Genomic DNA, 20,659 nt, shown 5'->3' on the forward strand with positions numbered 1-20,659 from the left:
GCTTGGAGATTCCTAGGTGAAGCCAAGCTGTGAATCTAGGCTGGCTGCTGCTAGTGCCAGCCCTGAGGCCACTTAGCCAGAGGTACTGGGGGCTGGGAGTTCCCTGTGGGCAGCTATTGCTTGTTTGATAGGATTTAGGAAATTGTGAAGCATGAGCCAAGACCAGTCATTCATATGGAAAAGTTTCTGTTAACAGCTTGGGTGGGCCTGTAAGTGGGTGGAACAGAGTCTCTGGGGATCTTTATGATGAGGCAAAGAGTGTTAGCCAGGTTGATGGAGTCTCAGATATGGCACCTGCCTGCCAGCTTTGTGGCTCTGTGTCGGTGGGGGAGGGCTCAGAAAAGAGACAATGGCCTCTGCCTGCCTTTCTCTCTGGGAGAAAGCTATCCCCTAGCTCTTGCATTGGTGCCAGACACTTCAGTTCCTCTCTATATGCCACTGGTGCCTTTTAAGTTGCTACCCCAGTTCTGGAGCCCAGAGGGAGTGAGTCTGAATAGGTGAGCCCATGTGTGGGTTCTTTAATTGGAACTGCTTGGAACTCCAGAAGTTTCTTCCACTGACTCAATCCTGGCTGGTTTTTGCAGCCAGAAGTTATAGGGAATTATCTTCCTGGCACTGGAACCTGGAGCAAGGTGTGGGGCTGGGACTCCTTGCTCCCGAGGTATCCCTCTTAAATATTTGTCCACCATGGATGTGGGACCAGCCCATTCTGTGTCTCCACCCCTCCTTCCATTCTGGATGAGTGTGGTTTCTTTAATTCCACAGTTGTTAGACTTCCACTCAACTCAATTTCTGATGGTTCTGAGTGATGGTTGTTCTATAATTTAGTTGTAATTTTGATGTGGTTGTCCAAGGAAACAAACTGTGTTTGCCTATGCCACCATCTTGACTGGAAGTCTCCTTTATATTTTGTATTTGTCAGGGAAGTGAGGAGGAGAGCAGAGCAGAGGGGACAGAATAAATATAAAGTATAGAAAAGGTAAAACCAAGTGTTCACAATGCAATAAGCCTATCAATAATTTGATGTAGTTCTTTGTCCTTTCTGTGGATTTGTTTCTTTAAAGGACTGCAATCATTGTAAAAAAATTTTTTACTCCTTGCAACGGATTTACATCTATTATGTGATTATGTGCTGACTACCATAATTCCTCTATTATTGAACATTTTAGTTATTTCCATATTTTTTTCATGAAAACAGTCTTATGAAGAATAGATTTATAGTATAGAGTTCATTATCCATATTTTGGATAATTTCCCTAAAATAGGTTTATAGAAATTGATTAATTAATCCCCAGATGTCCCTATAACCTTATGTTTCTAGTGTAGGTTCTAGCACCATTGGGACCTTGCTCTCCATTGAAGTGAAAACAGCCCCTGGTCAAGTGAACTTGTACGTCACTGTGTTAAGTCTTAAGACTTAACAGCACTTGAGCTTCCTACGGATGGGGAGCTTTGGGGGAATAGGTCTGTTCAATCTGCCATCTTTCTTTTTTTTTTAATATTTTATTTATTTATTTTTTAGAGAGGGAAGGGAGGGAGAGAGAGAGAGAAAGAGAGAGAAACATCAATGTGTGGTTGCTGGGGGTTATGGCCTGCAACCCAGGCATGTACCCTGGCTGGGAATCGAACCTGGGACACTTTGGTTCCCAGCCCGCACTCAATCCACTGAGCTACGCCAGCCAGGGGAATCTGCCATCTTTCAAATTGATTTGACACCATGTGTCACTTTCAGCCCATGCACTGTCCTCTCATCTGTGACTGGCAGACTAGATGGTGTACCAGACAGAGTCATATTCCAAACCAGAGTAGCTCTCAGAAGACAGACCTAGTATCTCGTAAGCCACGTAACGATGGAATGGCTTAGTCACATAACCTCCTTGAGCATGGTTTTTAATCTGTAGCCTTAATGATACTGTGTGGGGGTCTTACGAGAGAACATATAAAACACAAAACGACATGCAAACATGGAGCTGCACTGCTGACTAAAAGAACGAGATGGAGTGGAGCTGCTCACCACTCGTTCCACTGACCGTTGCCTCCATTCACCATGAGGAATCACAGGACAGGCGCCCATCGCGGTATTTGAAGGTGCATCAGGACATTTGAATTTTGACAGCAAGGAGCCATTTAGAAATGAATACGCTGTAAAATACTTGAAGTATGAAAATAATTAGGTTGCCCTGTTTCAGACAGGGAGAATTTGTATTTTTGCCTTTAAAAAGTGAGAGTAACAAGGTTAAAGATTCTAAATAGGTGTCACTTGATACTCAGCTGAGAATGTGAAATGCTAACAGTGTTTTTGGTTTTGCTGAGACAAGAGCCCCACATCTGCTGTGTAGCTTGACTGGTTAGGAAATCTCTGCCTGTCCAAGGCCTTCACACAGTAGGAGACTTCCAGATGCTTTTTGTACACAATGCATTTTAGATGAAATGTACTCTCTAATGAACTGGATTCTTCCTTCATGTGCTGGGGAGTATGTGGTCCCAAACAGGGTAGAAAGAGGGGCCTTTTGGATATATCCCTCCTAAATTTTTGTCTAAAGTTGGCAGGAGTTGCCTCTGAGTTCTTTAAGTTGCTTGAGCAGATCACCACTAAATAAATAGGAACACACGTACTGTGTTATCTAGACATAAAAAAGGCCAAAGAGGAAGTGGAGATAAACAAATATCAGTTTATGATTTAGGAGGGGCCCAACTTTTGAATATTCAGCTAATCAGATTCACTTTGCCCTTTCCTGCCCCCAAATCCCAAAACGTAAGCCTGTGTGGGGAGGGACTTATTCAGAAAGAGAGAGAATAGAGGAACAGAGAAGAAGATGGGAGGTTATTTTTTTGTGTGTGCTTGGGGCTTGGTAGAAAAGGATATTTTGCCTTTGGACCAAAGTAGACGTCTAGAGGGCAAGCAGTCCATCATGGTCCAGAACCAGAGGGTCAAAGAGTCTGCTTCAGCTAAGTGTGGAGGGTGGGAGGAGAGAGGAACAGGGGAGAAGTAGGCAGACCACCACTAGAGTCAGCCATGGGGAAGGAGAAGGGACTGGGGAGGGCAAAGACCACGTTCAGAAATCTGCCCTGGACGTCTCTGCCTGGATCTGGCTCCTGGGCCAACCCAGGTGCGTCCCTCTGCTTCTGTTTCCTTCCATACAGCAGCCTGTTTGGCACCAGAGACCGGTTTCGTGGAAGATGAACTGGGGGTGGGAGGGTGGTTTCAGGATGACTCAATCGCATTGTGTTTGAGCTTGTCCCCTGCTGTGCGGCCTGCAGGTTGGGGACCCTGCCGTAGAGTGTCTGCACCAGGCCCTCTCACAGCGGGACCATCCAGATGCTCCCGCCCAGGGCGTGTGCAGGTGCTCTCCCCGGGGCCTTCTTCACACAGGAAGTCTCCTCGAAGTCCTGCCCACTGCAGGCGCATCGCTGCTCCATGGCAAACACAGAACTCTTACCTTGTGTGGAGAGAACAATAGCAATTGTGTAAAAAAGATGCATAAATGTAATTTGAAAGAATGCATTGAATATCATGTTTCACTCTTCATCTTTGGATGGTGGAATTATGGTGGTTTTTGTAAGTTTTCTGTTTTCCCAATTTTTCAAGAATGATTATTTTTATAATTTAAAGAAAAGGTATATAAAGAAGTGAATCAGCATTTGCAAGTCTTTAAAAAATAGTTTAGTGGAAGAAGGGAGGTAAATATTTCAGTTTTTGGAAATGAGTTGAGAAGGTGCTTTTCTGCAGTCTACCACGGGGAGAGAGGGGAGAGGGGGAGAGAGGGAGACCGAGCGCGGAGCAGGAAGCCTAGCTGAGGGAGGCGGCCGCTGTGGGAAACTCAGCAGCACCCAGCAGGGATCCCTCCGCTACTGGAAAGCCAGAGCAGAGGGAGGCAGACGGGCTTGGGGACGGAGGCGAGAGCCGGTCAGAGAGAGAGCGGGAGACCCATAGACATAAAATGAGCTTAGGGTTGCATAAACCACAGCTGTGTGTCTGAGGGCAAACTGTGTGTCCTAATGAATGCAATGGGAACAAAATTCTCACTGTAGGTTGCTTGGTGAGAACAAATGAGAGACGGTGATGTCTTGAAAGCACACGACATAGCTAGTCTCTGCTAATTTTCTGCTCGTTTTGAAATTTTGGCTGTGATCAGCGCTGCTCGCTCCAGGATCCCAAGAGGAAGGAGGGACAGGCTCTTTCCCCTCCTGGGTTCGCTCCGTTCGCTGGGCGCCTAAGCAACACGCCTGCTACTCTCCTCGTCCCTGATGCCTTCCTTAGAACGGAGGTTTTCAGATTTGATTTTATGACCTCAGGAAAATACAGAAGCCACCTGTATTGTTGCTACAATAATTTATTTAGTTATTTTTGTTTCCAATTTTGTTGAATGTGGAAAAATAATATGTGCATATTCTGGGCCTTGCACACGGGCACGTTATGATCAGTACTGCTGCATCATTTCAGTGAATGTAATACATACATAATACACAGATTTGTATTCATGATACAACTGAATTGGAAGGACAATTACATTATGAAATCACATCCAAACGGTTCAGCAATTGGCCCTGACCTGTGTGGCTCTGTTAGCTGGGCATCATCCTACAAAGCGAGAAGTTGCTGGTTCGATTCCCTGTCGGGGCACATGCCTGGATTGCGGGTTCAGTCTCTGGTTGGGGTGCTTATGAGAGGCAACCAACTGATGTTTCTCTCCCTCTCTCCCTCCCTTCTCCTCTCTCTACACATAGATAAGTAACATCTTTTAAAAAAAGGTTTCAGAAATTGTTTGAAAAGATAAATGGTGAGAAAATTGGGTCTTTACGTGGTATTGGGCAGTCTAAGCATGCCTCTGAGCAGCGTGTAAAGAATCAGCATTGCCAACTGTTGTTTTGTTGTTCTCTCCTTGGGGCGTGTCATTCAGCAGCCACTGATTAAGTCTATGTCTTTTTAAGTAGCATTATAATAAAAATAACTTGTTAGTGCTAGGTTCTCAAAACTATTTTTAACATTTAAAAATAGTCTGTGTACTACTTAAACCATGAAAACTTTATCAAGGAGATTTTAGAGAAGCTGCTTTTTGTTTTTCACATCATAGTGTTGTTTTGTTAAGAACCCACCTCTCTCTAACAGTCAGAGACTCCCCCTTGGGGTTAGGCTACTGATGAACCCAAGTTTCTGCCTCCACAGTGTGCTCAGAATCCCCACTGCCCTCCTCCCGCCACCGGAGGTGCTGTGCTGGGCCATGCCTGGTTCTCCTTTAGGGTGAATTCCCTTTCAGAAGGCTGTGTGTGTGAACAATCTAGCACCCACCCCTCCGCTCCTCGTGCTTAAATGGGCCTCATCACCATGCAGGCTCAGCCTGGGATCTCCACTACTACCTGGGCCTGCAGACAGAACAGAGGAGTAAACAAACGACTGAGTGAAATAAACAGGGAATTCACCTGGCAGCAGAAAAGCCATTGCCTGCTCACTGTACGCTTGTGTTCTCTCTTTCTAGGTGAAAGAAGACAGATTTAAGGTAGAAAAGGAGAAAGGGAAGGCAAAAACTCCCAAGGACAAGAAGGCCTCGAATGCCAGCGCTGGCAAAGGGAAGGGGAAGGATCAGCCTGAGGCGAGCTCAGTGGTGCGAAAGACAACCCAGCTGAAGCACAGGGGAGAGGAAGATGAGACCAAAGTTTACATCGGTGAGTGTGGTGCGCCTCGTGTGGTCTCCCCTTTGCTGCTTGCCTTGTCCCCTGCGAAGTACCTCGAGAAGTCATTCCAATACCCAGGCTTAATCTCCCCCAGCCTTTTCACTTTTATAAAACCACCAATCACATGCTACCCATGACCCCCTAATAGAAACATATTTCTATTTGCGATTCACTGATGTTTCCAGCACACATTTATTCAGTTCCTGTCTCGCTGGGGGTACGCCGACACACGTACATACAGGGTGACACAGTGAGCTGGCTGTGGCACCAGGGAGCTTTCTCTCTTCCTGGGGACATTTTTAAAAGTCATACATAATTATAAGGCAAAGTTAAAAAGTGACTATTGCCATGAGTGAAATCCAGCAGTAATAAAAGGAGACCAGGTAACGAGGGACTCGTGCAGAGCATATAGCTTCCTGACCTCAGTTTCTCCCCTGCCAGTTTGTCTTAGGGCTGCTGGACTTTTCTTCCATTTCAGATTGTTGATGTAAAAATGATCTAGGTTAGGCAGCTATGAGTAATTCATTGCCGCTTCCCATGACCCCAGGCGGAGCTCCCCGTTACTGTGTGCGTCGTATGTGAATGCAATGGCAGGCCCTCAGGTCCTCTACCGGTTTCACTCGCCTTCTGTGTGTGAAATGCACGAGATCCCCTAGACTCAGAAGCAGTTACATCATGGATTCCACGGGCAACGTCAATGCTGATTTGTTTCGTGACAGAATAAAAGTTGTTACTCGAGCACGAAGAGGGTGTGCATCTGTTGCACTGTTTGAAAACTGATCTTAGTGGGCTATTGTGGGATTTCATGGCTTTGGGTACCATCTACTCTTAATAATTGCTGCATGACCCCTCCCGAGCATTCACACCTATTGACATAAGTACACAGGATACTTTGGTAGGGAGCATGCCCATATTCAATATTTCCCTCTCCTGTAAACACCTCTACTTATAAAATTCTGCAAAGCTGCAGCTACTCGTAATTCAGGAGTAAATCCAGATGTTGCTCAAAAGAGATTAGAAGCAAAAAAAATACTACAGCCTAAACATTTTTTTTCTTTTACAAAAACCCAAGCACACATTTTCCATGCCCACAGGCCCCGTGTATGTTTGTCCTCCTATTACGCCCGTCTCATTTGCAAAAGTGATTTAATATTTTGTAAAATGGCCACAGCCTTCTTACTGGAAGGGCAGTAATGAAAACCAGTCAACACGACTGCATTCCAGCCAACTGGACTGCTTTTGGCAAGCCAGAGGGATTCTAAATGCATGCATAATGTACACAGCCATTGAACTGGCTGAGTGCAACCTGTTCTCTTTTAAAGTGACGGCTCCTCTTCTTTATGGTATTTTGCACAGACGATGAGCCAGATGATGGTGCCCAACATTACATTATAGTTGTGGGCTTCAACAATCCTCAGCTATTAGCGATTATGACTGAGCTTGGCATTCCCATAAGCAGCGTGATTAAAATATCTTCCGAGAATTACGAACCTCTGCAGACACACCTGGCAGCAGTTAGCCAGCAGCAGGAAGTTTTTCTTCAGCCACAAGGTATGCAGTCTGCTACACAACTTACTGGATCCTTCAGTATTACCCACGGTCCTTCAAGTAGAAATACAGTGTTCTGTCCAAAATGTAGTCATACAATGCGTACGTTATTAAATCCTTTCGAGACTTTGATTCGCTTTTCATTCTGCTTGCACTAGCCAGGTGTTGTAAATTCTGCAAATTAAAGTCATATTCTGTGTTTATATCCCTGTGTAGACACAGAGAACGTAGACTCGGGTCAGAAGACTCGGTCATCCAACTACATTTCTCGGGAACATTTTGACCTGTGACTTTTACCTAAAGCATGGGGCGGAGAGATCAGCTATGTAGATAATCCATTTTTCCAGAAACCACAGTAACTGAGTGGCTCCAGGGAGAGCATAGCCTTGGATGCTCACTCTGCTCTGCTACTGGTTTATCGTGATCAATCAGAAAGGGCACCTTATCTTCTGGGCCTGAAGGTAGCAGGCTGTGGGGGAGTCCCCACCACACCACCATCCAGCCACTGGAGCCTGGAGGTGCTCGTCTGGGGGCGCTGTGCTGGACCAGCTCCGCGAAGGGAACAACGTGCTGCCTCTTGCTTCAGGTGATAGGACTGGGACTTGGTGTGTAAGCCTGTGTGACCCAGAAGTTCAAGCTCCCTCTGCCACAGGCTGTTAACTTTTATTGTTACTTATTAATAATATCATTTGCGCAGTGTTTTGTAACTTACACAGCCATATCCCAATCTCTATAACTCTTCATTCTTAAAGTTCCTGTCCCAAGTAAGAAACTGCTACCAGCATGAATAGTAATAGCCATCATTCATTGGGCACATGCCTCGGCACTAGGCACAGTGCTAAGGGCTTTCCTGTAATGGTGTATGTACGTTTTCACACCCACCCTCAGCAATACACTGAATTTCCATGTTACCAAAAGAGACTCTCAGCCCAGAGGCAGCTATTAAGTAAGAGTAGAGATTCAAACACATATACTTCTATCTCAACGATAGTTACAACGTTTGGTATCTTATCACTGAAGCCAGTGGAAAAATGCTGCATAAACCTCATAGTGTCTCTGTAAAAATTATTTAATATATTAAAAGAAATAATAGAAAAATAGTGTTATAATAGACTAGTGAGATCTTGGTAGTAAAACCCATTTAACTATTGATATAATAAACATATATTTCAAAATGTCAAGTGTAACTTTAAGGGAAACTGTCATTATTTTATAGTCAGAGCACAAATGTCCGGAGAAGCCAGTAGCTGGTTTAATGTGACCGAAGTTAACAGAAGCATAAATCAGTGACCCTGTTTGTTTTGAGTCACGTGGGAAAGGAGAACTAAATCAACTGGCTTTCTAACCAGTTATGCAGCAAATAGACACCAAGATGGTCAAAAAAGTGCTTTGGCAGCAAAACTGCTCCTATACAGATGCAATGTAAGAGTGATGAAAACATTGAATATATTAGCTCCCAAAATATGTAACCTTACCACAGTCTTTCTGGGCCTCAACTGTGAAGTGAAGGGGTTGGGACCAGCTCATGTCTAACACCAATTTCAGGAATAAAATCCTCTGACTTCATAATCATATAGTCCAGGTCCCAATTTTTCTCAAAACTACATTTTTGAATTTGCATTTCCCGGTACTGAGTTAGACATCTTGCGATGCATATGACTCACCATGTCCACTGCGAGTGGGAAGTCATACAACAAACACACTCTCATTTTGTAGTATAACCCTGTTGCTATTATTAGATATAGAAGCTGAGAAATTGAAGAAAGAGAATGCCATGAAGGAACTTGCCATTTTCTGGAAGTACTTGGAGCCAATCCTGAATAATGAGAAACCTGAAACAAATCTCTTTGATGTTGCTCGGCTGGAACACGTGGTGCGGGCAGCTGCCTTTCCTTCCAACTGGTCGGACGGCAAGATGCTGGTCAGTGCCCGCAGCGACTGCGGTCGGCGGTGTGCGCGTGGACGCCACGGTTCTGTCTCCCACTCGTTCACCCCACACGTGTTTACTGGTCGCCGACTGTAGATGAGGTTTTCTGCCAGGCTCCTCTACCTTTGAGACGATAACATTGAATGCCCAATAATGGTTATAGCCTGATTCTATAGCTCTCAGTGTATGAATTACTGGCAGAGAATAAGCTGTAGATGAAGATAAAGGATGATAATTCTTTTATTTGGTGACGTGTGGCTTTGTTTCATACCTTAATGTTCTGGACAGTAAAGTCTTTATATTAAGTGTGAAAATAGTAAATTTTACAGTTTGTCACATTATATTCTTTCTTTTTTTATATATGTTAGTTCAAGACATTTTTTCTAGGACCTTGCTTTTATTGCCACAACTGTATTTTTAATATATCTGGCCAACAGGTCTGTCCTAGTAGGATGGCTTGACCCCAGCCCACCAATCAGCAGGCGTTTTCTAAGAGCACTTACTGGCCCTGCTCCTGAGGTGCTGGCAGAGAGGCAAGACCGCACGTGGAACAGAGGGGCACTCAGGGTGCTCCACTCCTAGGTGCTCTGTCGCGGGGAACTCACTCTTAAGTTGCCTATCCATTCAGAAAAAGTAGACGTGGGATGCTTTGAAAAGTAGCAAATGCTAGCTACATGAGGGTGTTCTTAAAAACTCCTTATCCTAAGTGCTAGGGAAGACACCTAAGCATCCCAGTTACAAAGAAACCTCTCAGGTCTCTTTCTGGTTGAGCAAGCACCTACTCCCACAAACAGAGGCCACAGGGGTGGCGGGCCTCCTGCAAGGCGATGCATTTCAGCATCAGGGGAACTTATCTGAAAGCACAGTCCTGGGGGGACCCCGTGAAGGGAGTGCTCTGAAGGGAGCTGGGCAGTCAGGGCAGAGGAGGTGGACAGGTGTCTGTGGACAGTGACTACAGACAGCTGCCCAGAAAAAAAACAAACGGAGGAGAGTGAGCCAGAGGGTATGCTGCCCGTGGCTATGGGCTGGAGCATGCACATTTTTTCATTGTAAGAGTCCCTGATTCCATCACCTTAGATAGACGTGCACCTGGTAAAGTAAGAGGTAAACACAGGAAAGGGAGGCCCAGATTTGAACCTCCAAGGATGGACAGAACTTGAATAAGTAGCGATGCACAGCTCAGTTTGAGTTAGAAAGACTGCCCACAAAAGGCATTAGCTATCACTATGTAGAAACAGCACCCTTAAGTCTGATACCTTGCCGATAGTAAGAATATATATGAGATTTGTCCTACACTTGAAAGATGAAGCTACCCATAGAAAAGCTGTAGCTGAGAACAGAATTTGTTCTAGGCAGAACTGGTTCCTGCAGACTCCTTTGACTCAGCTTCTTCCCGCCCCTTCCTCTGGATGTCTGTATCTTTCCTGCTTTGTCTTTACTCTTCTGCCTTCGAACCCCGAATGCTCAGAAAAGAATCCACTGCCATCTGTCCTGTAAAGCTTCATGTAAAATCGCGCCAATATGGTTCCCTAATCTCAGAGACACTGGCATTCCAAGTAATGGAGCACGATGCCTATTCCGTGCTGTTGTATTGGAATTCTAGATTATACGCAGCAAGTGTGAGCTGTGTCTGAGGAAGAGGCTATTTCCCTAGGATCCTGACATCCTACCTCCAAGCCACCTTTCCACTCTTTGCAATAGACCAGCCCTTCTCCTAAGCACATGACATCTATGCCTAACAGAAACCCACATCCACAGATGTATGTTTTAGGGAAACGATTCTCTTCTCCTCTCTTCCCCCCCAGGGCTAGCTGCACACCCTGTCAAGAACTTGTATACATTTTTGGTTTGATGGGGCATAGGAGATACAGCCATACAATTCCTAACCATAATTCAGAGGAGGCAACAAAAAGAGTCTCTAATGCAGCCTCAACCCGAGTACATTTCGCTGCTGCTCTAGTTAGGGCTCCTCCTGTGTGTCCTGTCTAATCCCCAGGCATAGGCTGGGAAGAGTTGAAGTGTATTGTTCCCAAGGCAGAGTGTGTTTCGCTGTGTCATCAGGGCATGAATGTGGAGAGCAGGGCGTACAACTGCAGCTTCCTAAGACCCGGCACCATTCCCAGCATTCTCCTCGCTGCACCCTTGTTCACAGTGTTCTGTCCATCAGAAGATTTCAGTCACTCCATTTTAAAGAAAGTGGGTATGGCTACATTTTCCTTTTAAAAATGCAAAGAAGACTTTCAATGACAGATATCAGAAAGATTACTTATTGTTGAAAAGATATGACCAGCTTAGTTGAAATACTACTAGTTCTGGTAGAATATTCCTGACTTTGGAACTACATTATTAACATCTAGGTTGTCTCATTGGAGCACGCAGATAACTGTCAGGAATGAAAACTGACACCAGTCTAAGGGGTATTTGTGGCCACGGTGCCCAGCTGGACACACTAAGCTTCCATCAGGCAATTCTCAAGTCTCTATTGAGCATCTTTGTATTGCCAGGGCCGTGGTCTGTAGTCTTTCAGAGCCCAGGCATGCCTCTGTAAGGTGAGTGAGGAAGGAAAGCCTTGAAAAGCAGTTCAGTAATGGAGTTGGGCTCCAGGAGAAAAGGCCATTGCATTGAATATTGAAGACAAAGTTCATTGGAAACTTAGGATTGCTTACAAAACAGCAAAGTAATCAATCCCTTCCCGGTAGAAGTAGACTAGATAGGGGGCGCTGCACTCTCAGCTGTGTCTGTAAGTTGATAATGGCCTCGTATCCAAGGCAGGAGCCAGCCAAGGAGTCTTCTTCCTCTCTGGAAGAAGGAAAGCATTAGTACCTTTGGCTGCAAACAGGCAGGCTGTATTTCTGCTGAACCAAGGTAACGAAAGCTTTACATCAAATACATGCCCATCATGAAGTGCTAACTGCTCGCATAAGACATCTGTAACATCTCAAGTTAAGACCTTGGTTGCTGAAATCATTTGCTGGCATTTAGCATATGATTTGCTGTTTGATTTAAAAATAAATTAACTAGTTAAGCTAAGGGATCATCGGGCAGGAGTTTTACTAGATTTCTTAAACTACAAACAAACAAAAACATGCTTCAATGCCAGACTTTGGGCGAAGAATGCCAGGTGGAAGCTTACCCAAGGGAAGCTTAGTGTTGGAGTGGGCACGTGGAGGCCAGCCCGCCAGCTGTGCCATGAGGAAGGGCAGAGCAAGGCCCTCCTCTGGACTCCAGGCAGACGGAGAGACTCCCTGGCCCCGCAGACTCCATCTCATGCTACCTCACCTCCTCAACTCACATGTAGGATGAGCCTATGTAATCCTCCTCTGCTTTCAAGCAGACAGACCTAGCGATAACAGTGCCTTTCTACTGCTGAGCATGAAAGCCCAGGTAACAGAAGAATCTGACTTGTAGCTTACTTGCCAGATCATAAAACTTGTGGGTGTCATAGGAGCAGTAGTCCTTTGAGATTTCTTAAGGTTTTCCCCCCTTAAGTTAGCTCAGGTGAAAGAAAGAAGGAGAAGCAGGGAGGGAAGGAGGGAATACTGACTGCCCATACACCGCGGCGCACTTGCGTGAGTGATACTGAAGCTGAGCGGGCGCTTCCCGGTGTGCTTCTCGCACAGCCAAGCAAGGAATCATCTGGAGCTGGTCTTGGGCTGAGAAATTGAAGTTACCTCTCCAATGTGTTGTTGTAGGAACTGAGCTACCTAGAACATAAGCCACACTCCTGAAACTGATGAATGGGGCGCTTTTCACGTAGTTGAAGCGTCCATTAGGCTCTTACATTACTAGGCAGGCATAAGGCCCTCCAAAGGCAGGCGAACAAGAAGAGCGAGACAGGCTCAACAAACAAAGCCTCAGTCACCACAGCAGGGATTCGGTGGTTATGGAAGTGCGTCCCTGTGAGAAGTGATAGGCCTAACAATGAGATGTCCCCTCTCATCTGTCAGAATGGCCATTATCAATAAACCAACAAACAGCCAGTGTTGGCAAGGATGTGGAGAAAAGGGAACCCTCGTGCACTGCTCGTGGGAACGCAGACCGGTGTGGCCACTATAGAAATCAATATGGAGTTTTCTCAAAAAATTAAAAATGGAACTGCCTTATGTCCAGCAATTGGACTTCTGGGTATATATCTAAAGAAACCCAAAACACTAAAAAGGAATGATATGTTAACCATTTGTGACGGCATGGATGGACCTAGGGGTATTATGCTCGGTGAAATAGGTTGGTCAGCCAGACAAACACAAATACCATATGATTCCATTGACATGTGGAAACTAAAGAACAAAATAAACAAGATAGAAATAGACTTACAGATACAGAGAACAGACGGGTGGTTGCCAGGGGGGTTGGGGATCAGGGTCTGAGTGGAAGGGGTGAAAGGATTAAGAAGTTCATATTAGCCCTGTCTGGGTTACTCATTGGTGAGAGCGTTGTCCCGATACGCCAAGGTTGCAGGTTCCGTCCCCGGTCAGAGCACGCACAGGAAACAACCAATGCATATGTGAATAAGTGGAGCAACAAATTGGTGTTTCTCTCCCTCTCTCTGTTCCCCCCTTCTCTCTCCCTCTTTCTTCCAAATCAAGTTTTAAAAAGTACAAATTGGTGTTCACAAATAGTCATGGGGATGTAAAGAGTCAATAATATTGTAATAACTGTGTGCCGTGCCAGGTGGGCACTGGAAGTATCTGACTGAACACTTTGTGAAGTATTTGACTGTCTAACCACTATGCTGTACACCTGAAACTAATACAAAATAATAATGCATGTAAACTGTAATTGCAAAAGAAAATATTTTAAAGTCATAGGTTTAGCTGTTAAGGTACATACACACCATGTATCTGATTCCCACAATATGGAACTAATTAATTTTCATTAATTCTGTCACCTGTAGCTGGAACTGGGCACCAGTATTTTTGAAAATATTGCCTGTTTGATGTATGACAGCCTGGATTGGAAAAGGCAGCACCAGCACTACTTGGAAAGCATGCAGCTCATTAACGTCCCACAAATGGTTAGTGAGAAACCTCCCTTAGAAGCCCCAGTAATTTCTGAGGTAGACACGTGCTCAAATGTCTTTTGTGGACTGAATGATTCCTGCCACGAGAAGGGGTGCCACATTGGTCCCGCCCACGGTGCAGGAAATGATGTCTGGGACAGGGAGGGCCCTCGGGAAGGTCACCATGACGTCTAGCAGCTCCTCCCACGGGCTAGCCCTGTGCAAGGTCCCGGCGGTGCAACAACGAACAAGACTCATCCCCGCCCTCCTCACTGAGGGTAACTTTCAGAGGGGACAGCGGTCAAGTCGAGAGCAGGATGAGCGCTGTGGGAGGCCTGCCCCCCTCGCGGATCCGGGGAGGAGCAGGATGGGGACAGAGGGGTCAGGGCAACCTTGCCCCGCAGGGAAAGCGGTGTGGTGAAGGCCGAGGAGGAACGGCCGGCCGAGGGGAGAGCCTGATGGGGCAAAGGGGCAAAGGTGCGTGAAGACCTGGAGGTCAAAGACAGGAGTGCTAGGGCACAAACCAGGACCGCGCGTGATCAGTGCTCCCATGGCACGCGGGCGCCGTGGGCAACAACCACAAGCCCTGAACTCGTGCCGAGTTAGAGTTTCCCGCGAAGGTGACGGGAACCACTGAAGGAGTCTAAGGAGGAGAACAGTGGGATTCTGGGTCACGGTGGTGGGGCCCAGGGCGGGCTCTGAACTCGCAGTGCCCCCGCGCCACCGCACGCACCCGGGCGGGAGAAGTGCTCGGTGCGCCCGGTGGCGGCGGCGGCGGCGGGGAGAACCGGAAGGCGCCTGTACTGTTCAGTCTTCCGCGTGCTGGACCCCAACACCCCCGAATGGCTTTGTGGTGCGAGCGATTGTACCCGCACAATCTCAGCATCCTGTCAGACCCCATCAGACCCCATCTGATGAAAGCGCCTCCCGGCCGGCCATCTCAGGTGTGTGTTTGTAATTCTTCTCCTTTCAGACTCCACAGTCTGCTGTTCTCGGCGCCGGGAAGAAGAAAGCACAAAATGGAGAACCGCAGGGGCCGGCATCAGGCACGTGCGAGGCGGGTCGCTGGGCCAGGGGCCGGGCTTTCGGGAATAGTGACTGCCCTCCGCGTGGCCTTCCGCTCGCCGCCGCCCCCTCGGGGCCCGCAGTCGTCACTGCGCGGCCCCAGTTCGAACGGGTGGGTGAGCTCCGATGAAAGAGTGGAGACCGCATCTTGGCTGAGCCGGGAGGTTTGGTCTCTTTCGCAGTGGCTTCCGTCGTCACCCCGGAGGCGGACCTGCGCTACTACAATGACTTGCTGAGTCCGATTCCGGAGGAGTTCATCTCCGTGCCCCTGATCGTGCACTGCATGCTGGAACAGGTGGGTGGGCGCCCTCGGGGGCTCGCTCCAGGCGGATAGCCCCACGTCAGTCACTTCATCTCTCTTTGCTTCCGTGGTTTAAAAACTATTGTAAAATTACATACACGATACCTGAATGCATTCTCCGGTGCAAAGATGAGAGCACTTGAGGGAAAACGGAAGTTTGCTTTGATCACCACCTGCAATTCCCTGTCTTTTGCTGTGCTCTGGAATAGCTTCTGGAACGTTCCCTGAAGTTTTTTGTATTCTAACGAAAGAGAAGGAGTGGAACAGACGTGTCCGGCGGTTAATGGTCTTTAACTGCCTTTACAATGCCTTTTGTTCTTGTAGACTGTCAGCCTTTTCCATTTCTCAGGCCAGCTTTAGTCATTAGTATTTTTTAAAAGAAATCTGTCCATTTTATTTGTGCTTTGAATATCCTACAAAGTTCTGTATTCGCTTTTATGCATTTTTAGATTTCCTTCCTGTCCGCTCACGTTCCTTTTCAATGACTGATGTCGTTTGCCTGTGCCCTCTCTTTTCCGCATCACGGTTGTCAGTGGTGTATCCATCGTACTGGTCTTTTCAAAGAGCCAGCGTTTGTTTCATTGATCAAGTCCTTTTTACTTTTTATTTATTTTTTCATGTATCTTTATAATTTCTTCCTGCTTTCTTTGGGCTTATTTTGTATTTCATTTTGATCAAAACCTTATTTATTTTTGGTCTGTTTTGCTTCCCTTAAGGGTGCACATTTCCTTCTATTCCTTTGGCTACCTCCTGACACTTTCAGTGTATTCCATTCCAAGTCTTTTATTATTATTGCCACCCTTTATTGTCAACTAATTTTACTGCATTAAGGTTAGTAAACAGGGAGTGCGTGTCACAGCAAATGCTTTTTTAATTTCCTGGCTTACTGAGGGGCCTGGTGTACACATCCACTTTTTGTCAATATCCTGTATGCAGTATTTGACAATTTCTTATTAATCAATTCATGTAATCCTTCAAACAACCCAACGAAACAGGAATTATTTTTACTCCTTAACTTTACAGGTAAGGAAACCGAGGCATCAAAAGGTTAATTAACTTGTCTAAGTAGTAAGTGACAGAGACCGCTTTTGAAAGTAGTCGGTCTGAGTGGGAAAGTACTTTGAAAGCACTGCTCTGCTGTCTGCCTCCTGGGGTTCCTGGTAAGCAGTCTGATGTCAGCCTGATACTCTTTCCTTTGTAGATGCTCTGGTTTTCTTGCTGGCAGCTATTAGAATTTTCTCTTGATAATTGGTAACACAAGGCTACGTCTAGCTATGGCTTTGTCTGTTTTATCATTGTCTTCATGATGTAAGAAATGATAACCTGGTTTCTGCTCACATTCCAAGTAAAATCAAAATCCTTGACACTGGTCCATGAAGACACTGAAGCTGTGGCTCTGGGCCCCACGCGTCATCTCATTTCTTGTTCCCACCCAGCCTCCTCTCCCAGCACACACCCACTGTTCGTTATGCACACAGGCCTTCGGGGTTCTCCTCACACGCAGTACTTCACTCTACCACATTCTTCACTTCGGCTTCTCCTCCTCAACAATCTGGCTCCCACCTGCCTGCCTGGTGGATTTTCCTCATCGCTCAGTGCCCGGTGGAAGTGGCAGCCCTTCACCGGGCCTCCTCTGATGGCTTGGTCTGGAGAAGCCGTTCTTCATTGCATCGCCTTGTGTTCTTGTCAACAACCACCCTTTTAAAGATACATCTGTTTGCTCTGTGCCTCACCTTCGTTCCAGGACTGGGAATGCATGTTCCATGCACGCAGGGACTTAACTAGTCTTGCTCAAGGTTGTGTGCTCAGCACATATTACTTACACCCAAACCATAGTAGACACTATTTATTTGTTGAAATAAATTATATTTTAAAATATTGTTTCTCCTATTGATTTATCCTTATTATTATTAGGTGGATGTTAGAATTTCTGGTTTTTCCTTCTTGTCTTTAGATTTTTCTTTCAATTTTACCATTTGGGGAATTCCAGCTTAACTTCCAACTAATTCATTCTTCAGTGGAGTCCAGTCTGCTATTGAAGTTTTGTTTTGAAAGTAATGTTTTTAATTTACAAATTCTCTAATTTCTTTTTATAACTACCTGCTATTGTTCTTATATCATGCATATAACACATTCCTTTTATCTCTCTGAATATTAAAATATTTAAAGTTCTTTTCAGATATATCATTTCTGGTACCTCTAGTACACATTTGTATGTCTGTTGACTGCTTTAATTTTCTAACCAATTAGGTAGTAAGCACACTCATGTTTGCCTTTAATTACCCCATAAGGTCTTTGGGAGACCAATAATTGTATATATCAGTAAAGGTGTAAAAGCTTAAAAACCTGATACAGCTTGCAGCATCATCACTTTATTTATCTTAGTCTTTCTTATACTGTTCAACTAAACTCAAAGCAACAAACATTTATCAGCCATCCACTGTATTCCAGCACCAAGGGAGCTCAGTGCCTGACCCATAGAAGGCACCAAATAGTAGTTACATGCTGGCTGAATAAATGCTCAGTAATAATAGGGTAGAAAATGGAAGTGTAAGAGGAGTGGCTTGGCATTTTACAGGATAGAGTATTAGAGTTCTCACATACCAGAGATGGAACAGTTTTTTTTAATTTATTTTATTGATTATGCTATTACAGTTGTCCAATTTTTTTCTCCCCTTTATTGTCCTCTGCACTGTACCCGCCCTTCCAGCAGCATTCCCACACCTTAGTTCATGACCATGGGTCATACAGATAAGTTCTTTGGCTTCTTTATTTCCCATACTGTTCTTAACCTCCCCCTGTCTATTTTGTACCTACCATTCATGTTTCTTATTCCCTGTACCTTTTCCGCCTTTCTCCCTCTCCCCCCTCACTGCTGATGACCCTCCACGTGATCTCCATTTCTGTGATTCTATACTTGTTCTAGTTGTTTGCTTAGTTCATTTTTGTTTTTATTTTTGTTTTTTTTTTAGGTTCGGTTGTGAGTTTGTTGTCATTTTATTGTTCATATCTTTGATCTTCTTCTTTTTCTTAGATAAGTCCCTTTAACATTTCATATAATAAGGGCTTGGTAATGATGAACTCCTTTAACTTGACCTTATCTGGGAAGCACTTTATCTGCCCTTCCATTCTAAATGAAAGCTTTGCTGGATAGAGCCATCTGGGATGTAGGCCCTTGGCTTTTATGACTTGGAATACTTCTTTCCAGCCCCTTCTTGCCTGTAAGATTTCTTTTGAGAAATCAGCTGACAGTCTTATGGGAACTCCTTTGTAGGTAACTGTCTCCTTTCCTCTTGCTGCTTTTGATTCTCTCCTTATCTTTAATCTTGGGTAACTTAATTATGATGTGCTTTGGTGTGTGCTTCATTGGGTCCAACTTCTCTGGGACTCTCTGAGCTTCCTGGACTTCCTGAAAGTCTGTTTCCTTTGCCAGATTGGGGAAGTTCTCCTTGACTATATTTTCAAATAAGTTTTCAATTTCTTGCTCTTCCTCTTCTCCTTCTGGCACCCCTATGATTCGAATGTTGGAACATTTAAGATTGTCCCAGAGGTTTCAAGCCTATCATTTTTTTTGAATTCTTGTTTCTTCATCCTGTTCTGGGTGAATGTTTCTTTCTTCCTTCTGCTCCAAACCATTGATATGAGTCCCAGTTTCCTTCCTGTCACTGTTGGTTCCCTGTACATTTTCCTTTATTTCACTTTTCATAGCCTTCACTTTTTCCTGTATTTTGTGACCATACTCAACCAATTGTGTGAGCATCCTGATTACCAGTGTTTTGAACTCTGCATCTGATAGATTGGCTCTCACTTCATTGCTTACCTGTATTTTCTCTGGAGCTTTGATCTGTTCTTTCATTTGGGCCATATTTTTTTTTTGTCTTGGTGCACCTGTTACACAGTAAGGGACAGAGCCTTGGGTATTCACCAGGGCGGGGCAACCCACATTGCTGAGCTGTGACGCTATGCATGGGGGAGGGTCTGAGAGGGAACAGTGGCACTTGCTCAGTTCTCACGAGGCTTTCAGTCACTTTCCCCACTACCCATAAGCAAATTGGGCCCTTCTGTTGATGACTCCTGGGTGGGTGGGTTTGTGTACTTTTTAGGACCCCATGGGTCTCTCCAACGAACTCTCCTGTGAGGCTGGGAGTTTCTCTTCCTTCCTCAACCCCTACAGGCGTTTTCAATCAGAGGTTTGAGGCTTTGTTTCCCAGCACTGGAACCCTGGGTTGTGCACTCTGTCTCGCTCCCCAGTTGTTCCTCCTGGTTTATCTGCACACGAATGTGGGACGATCCACCCCACCAGCCACCACCTTGCCTTGAGTCCTCTCCACCTGGCTTCCCATCTCTGCCCTTCCTGCCCATCTGGATGAATATTTTTTCTTTAATTCCTTGGTTGTCGGACATCCTTACAGTTGGATTTTCTGTCAGTTCTAGTTGGTTTTTGTTTTTACATTTGTTGTTGTCCCTCTTTTGGTTGTATGAGGAGGCACAGTGTGTCTATCTACGTACGTCTCCATCTTGGCCGGAAAAGGTGGGACAGTTTTGAATGGTCTTTTGTGATTGGAGTGGGTCCAAGGGCTGGATGAAAAATAGAGAGTAGAGGCGTGAGTCACTTTTCTGAAAGTAAGGAGTTGACAAAAGGTGAAGTACGAGACTATTTTGTTATCAGTCTACAGTGGTAGTTCTCAACAGAGGGTGATTTGCCCCCTGAAGACATGTGGCAGTGTCTGGATCTATTTTGGTCATCACAGTTGGAGGGGTTCTCCTGGCATCAAGTAAGTAGAGGCCAGGGATGCTGCTACAGTTTCTGTAGTGCACGAAATAGCCCCACGGCATACTGCTGTAGTTCATAATGTCTTCAGTTCAAAGGCTGAGAAACCCTGTGGAGGGATGGGAAATCACAGAGGGCGCCTGTGGGATTTAAGGGGAAGGGAAAGGCTCTATGTTAGGTGCTTATCTTGATTATATTTCAACTTCTTCTGTTTACCAGGCACACTGAGCAAGGCTTGTACTCTTTCTAAACCTCACTCTCCATGTGCAGCAGACTGTTACCCTTTACTGACTTCACCTTCTCTATCTTAAAGGAAGATTGAGGACCTGACCTAACCCTAGTTCTTCCCACTCAATAACCTGGGGCCTGAACCGT

At 45.5% G+C, this 20,659-nt stretch overlaps 1 protein-coding gene across 1 annotated transcript in view; it reads left to right on the top strand.

The window, feature by feature from the left end:
• SPAG17 (sperm associated antigen 17) overlaps window positions 1-20,659 on the top strand; it is a 178,945-nt gene that overhangs the window by 57,838 nt on the left and 100,448 nt on the right. Inside the window, exons 5-10 of the mRNA XM_045816754.1 lie at window positions 5,478-5,664; window positions 7,030-7,224; window positions 8,961-9,142; window positions 14,043-14,204; window positions 15,121-15,193; window positions 15,395-15,507. Of these exons, the coding sequence (XP_045672710.1) occupies window positions 5,478-5,664; window positions 7,030-7,224; window positions 8,961-9,142; window positions 14,043-14,204; window positions 15,121-15,193; window positions 15,395-15,507 (912 nt within the window). The remainder of the gene's footprint in view (window positions 1-5,477; window positions 5,665-7,029; window positions 7,225-8,960; window positions 9,143-14,042; window positions 14,205-15,120; window positions 15,194-15,394; window positions 15,508-20,659) is intronic.

Source organism: Phyllostomus hastatus, unplaced genomic scaffold, assembly GCF_019186645.2.
Source record: "Phyllostomus hastatus isolate PE091 unplaced genomic scaffold, TTU_PhHast_1.1 phas_scaffold_216, whole genome shotgun sequence".
In the NCBI taxonomy this organism is placed as follows: domain Eukaryota; kingdom Metazoa; phylum Chordata; class Mammalia; order Chiroptera; family Phyllostomidae; genus Phyllostomus; species Phyllostomus hastatus.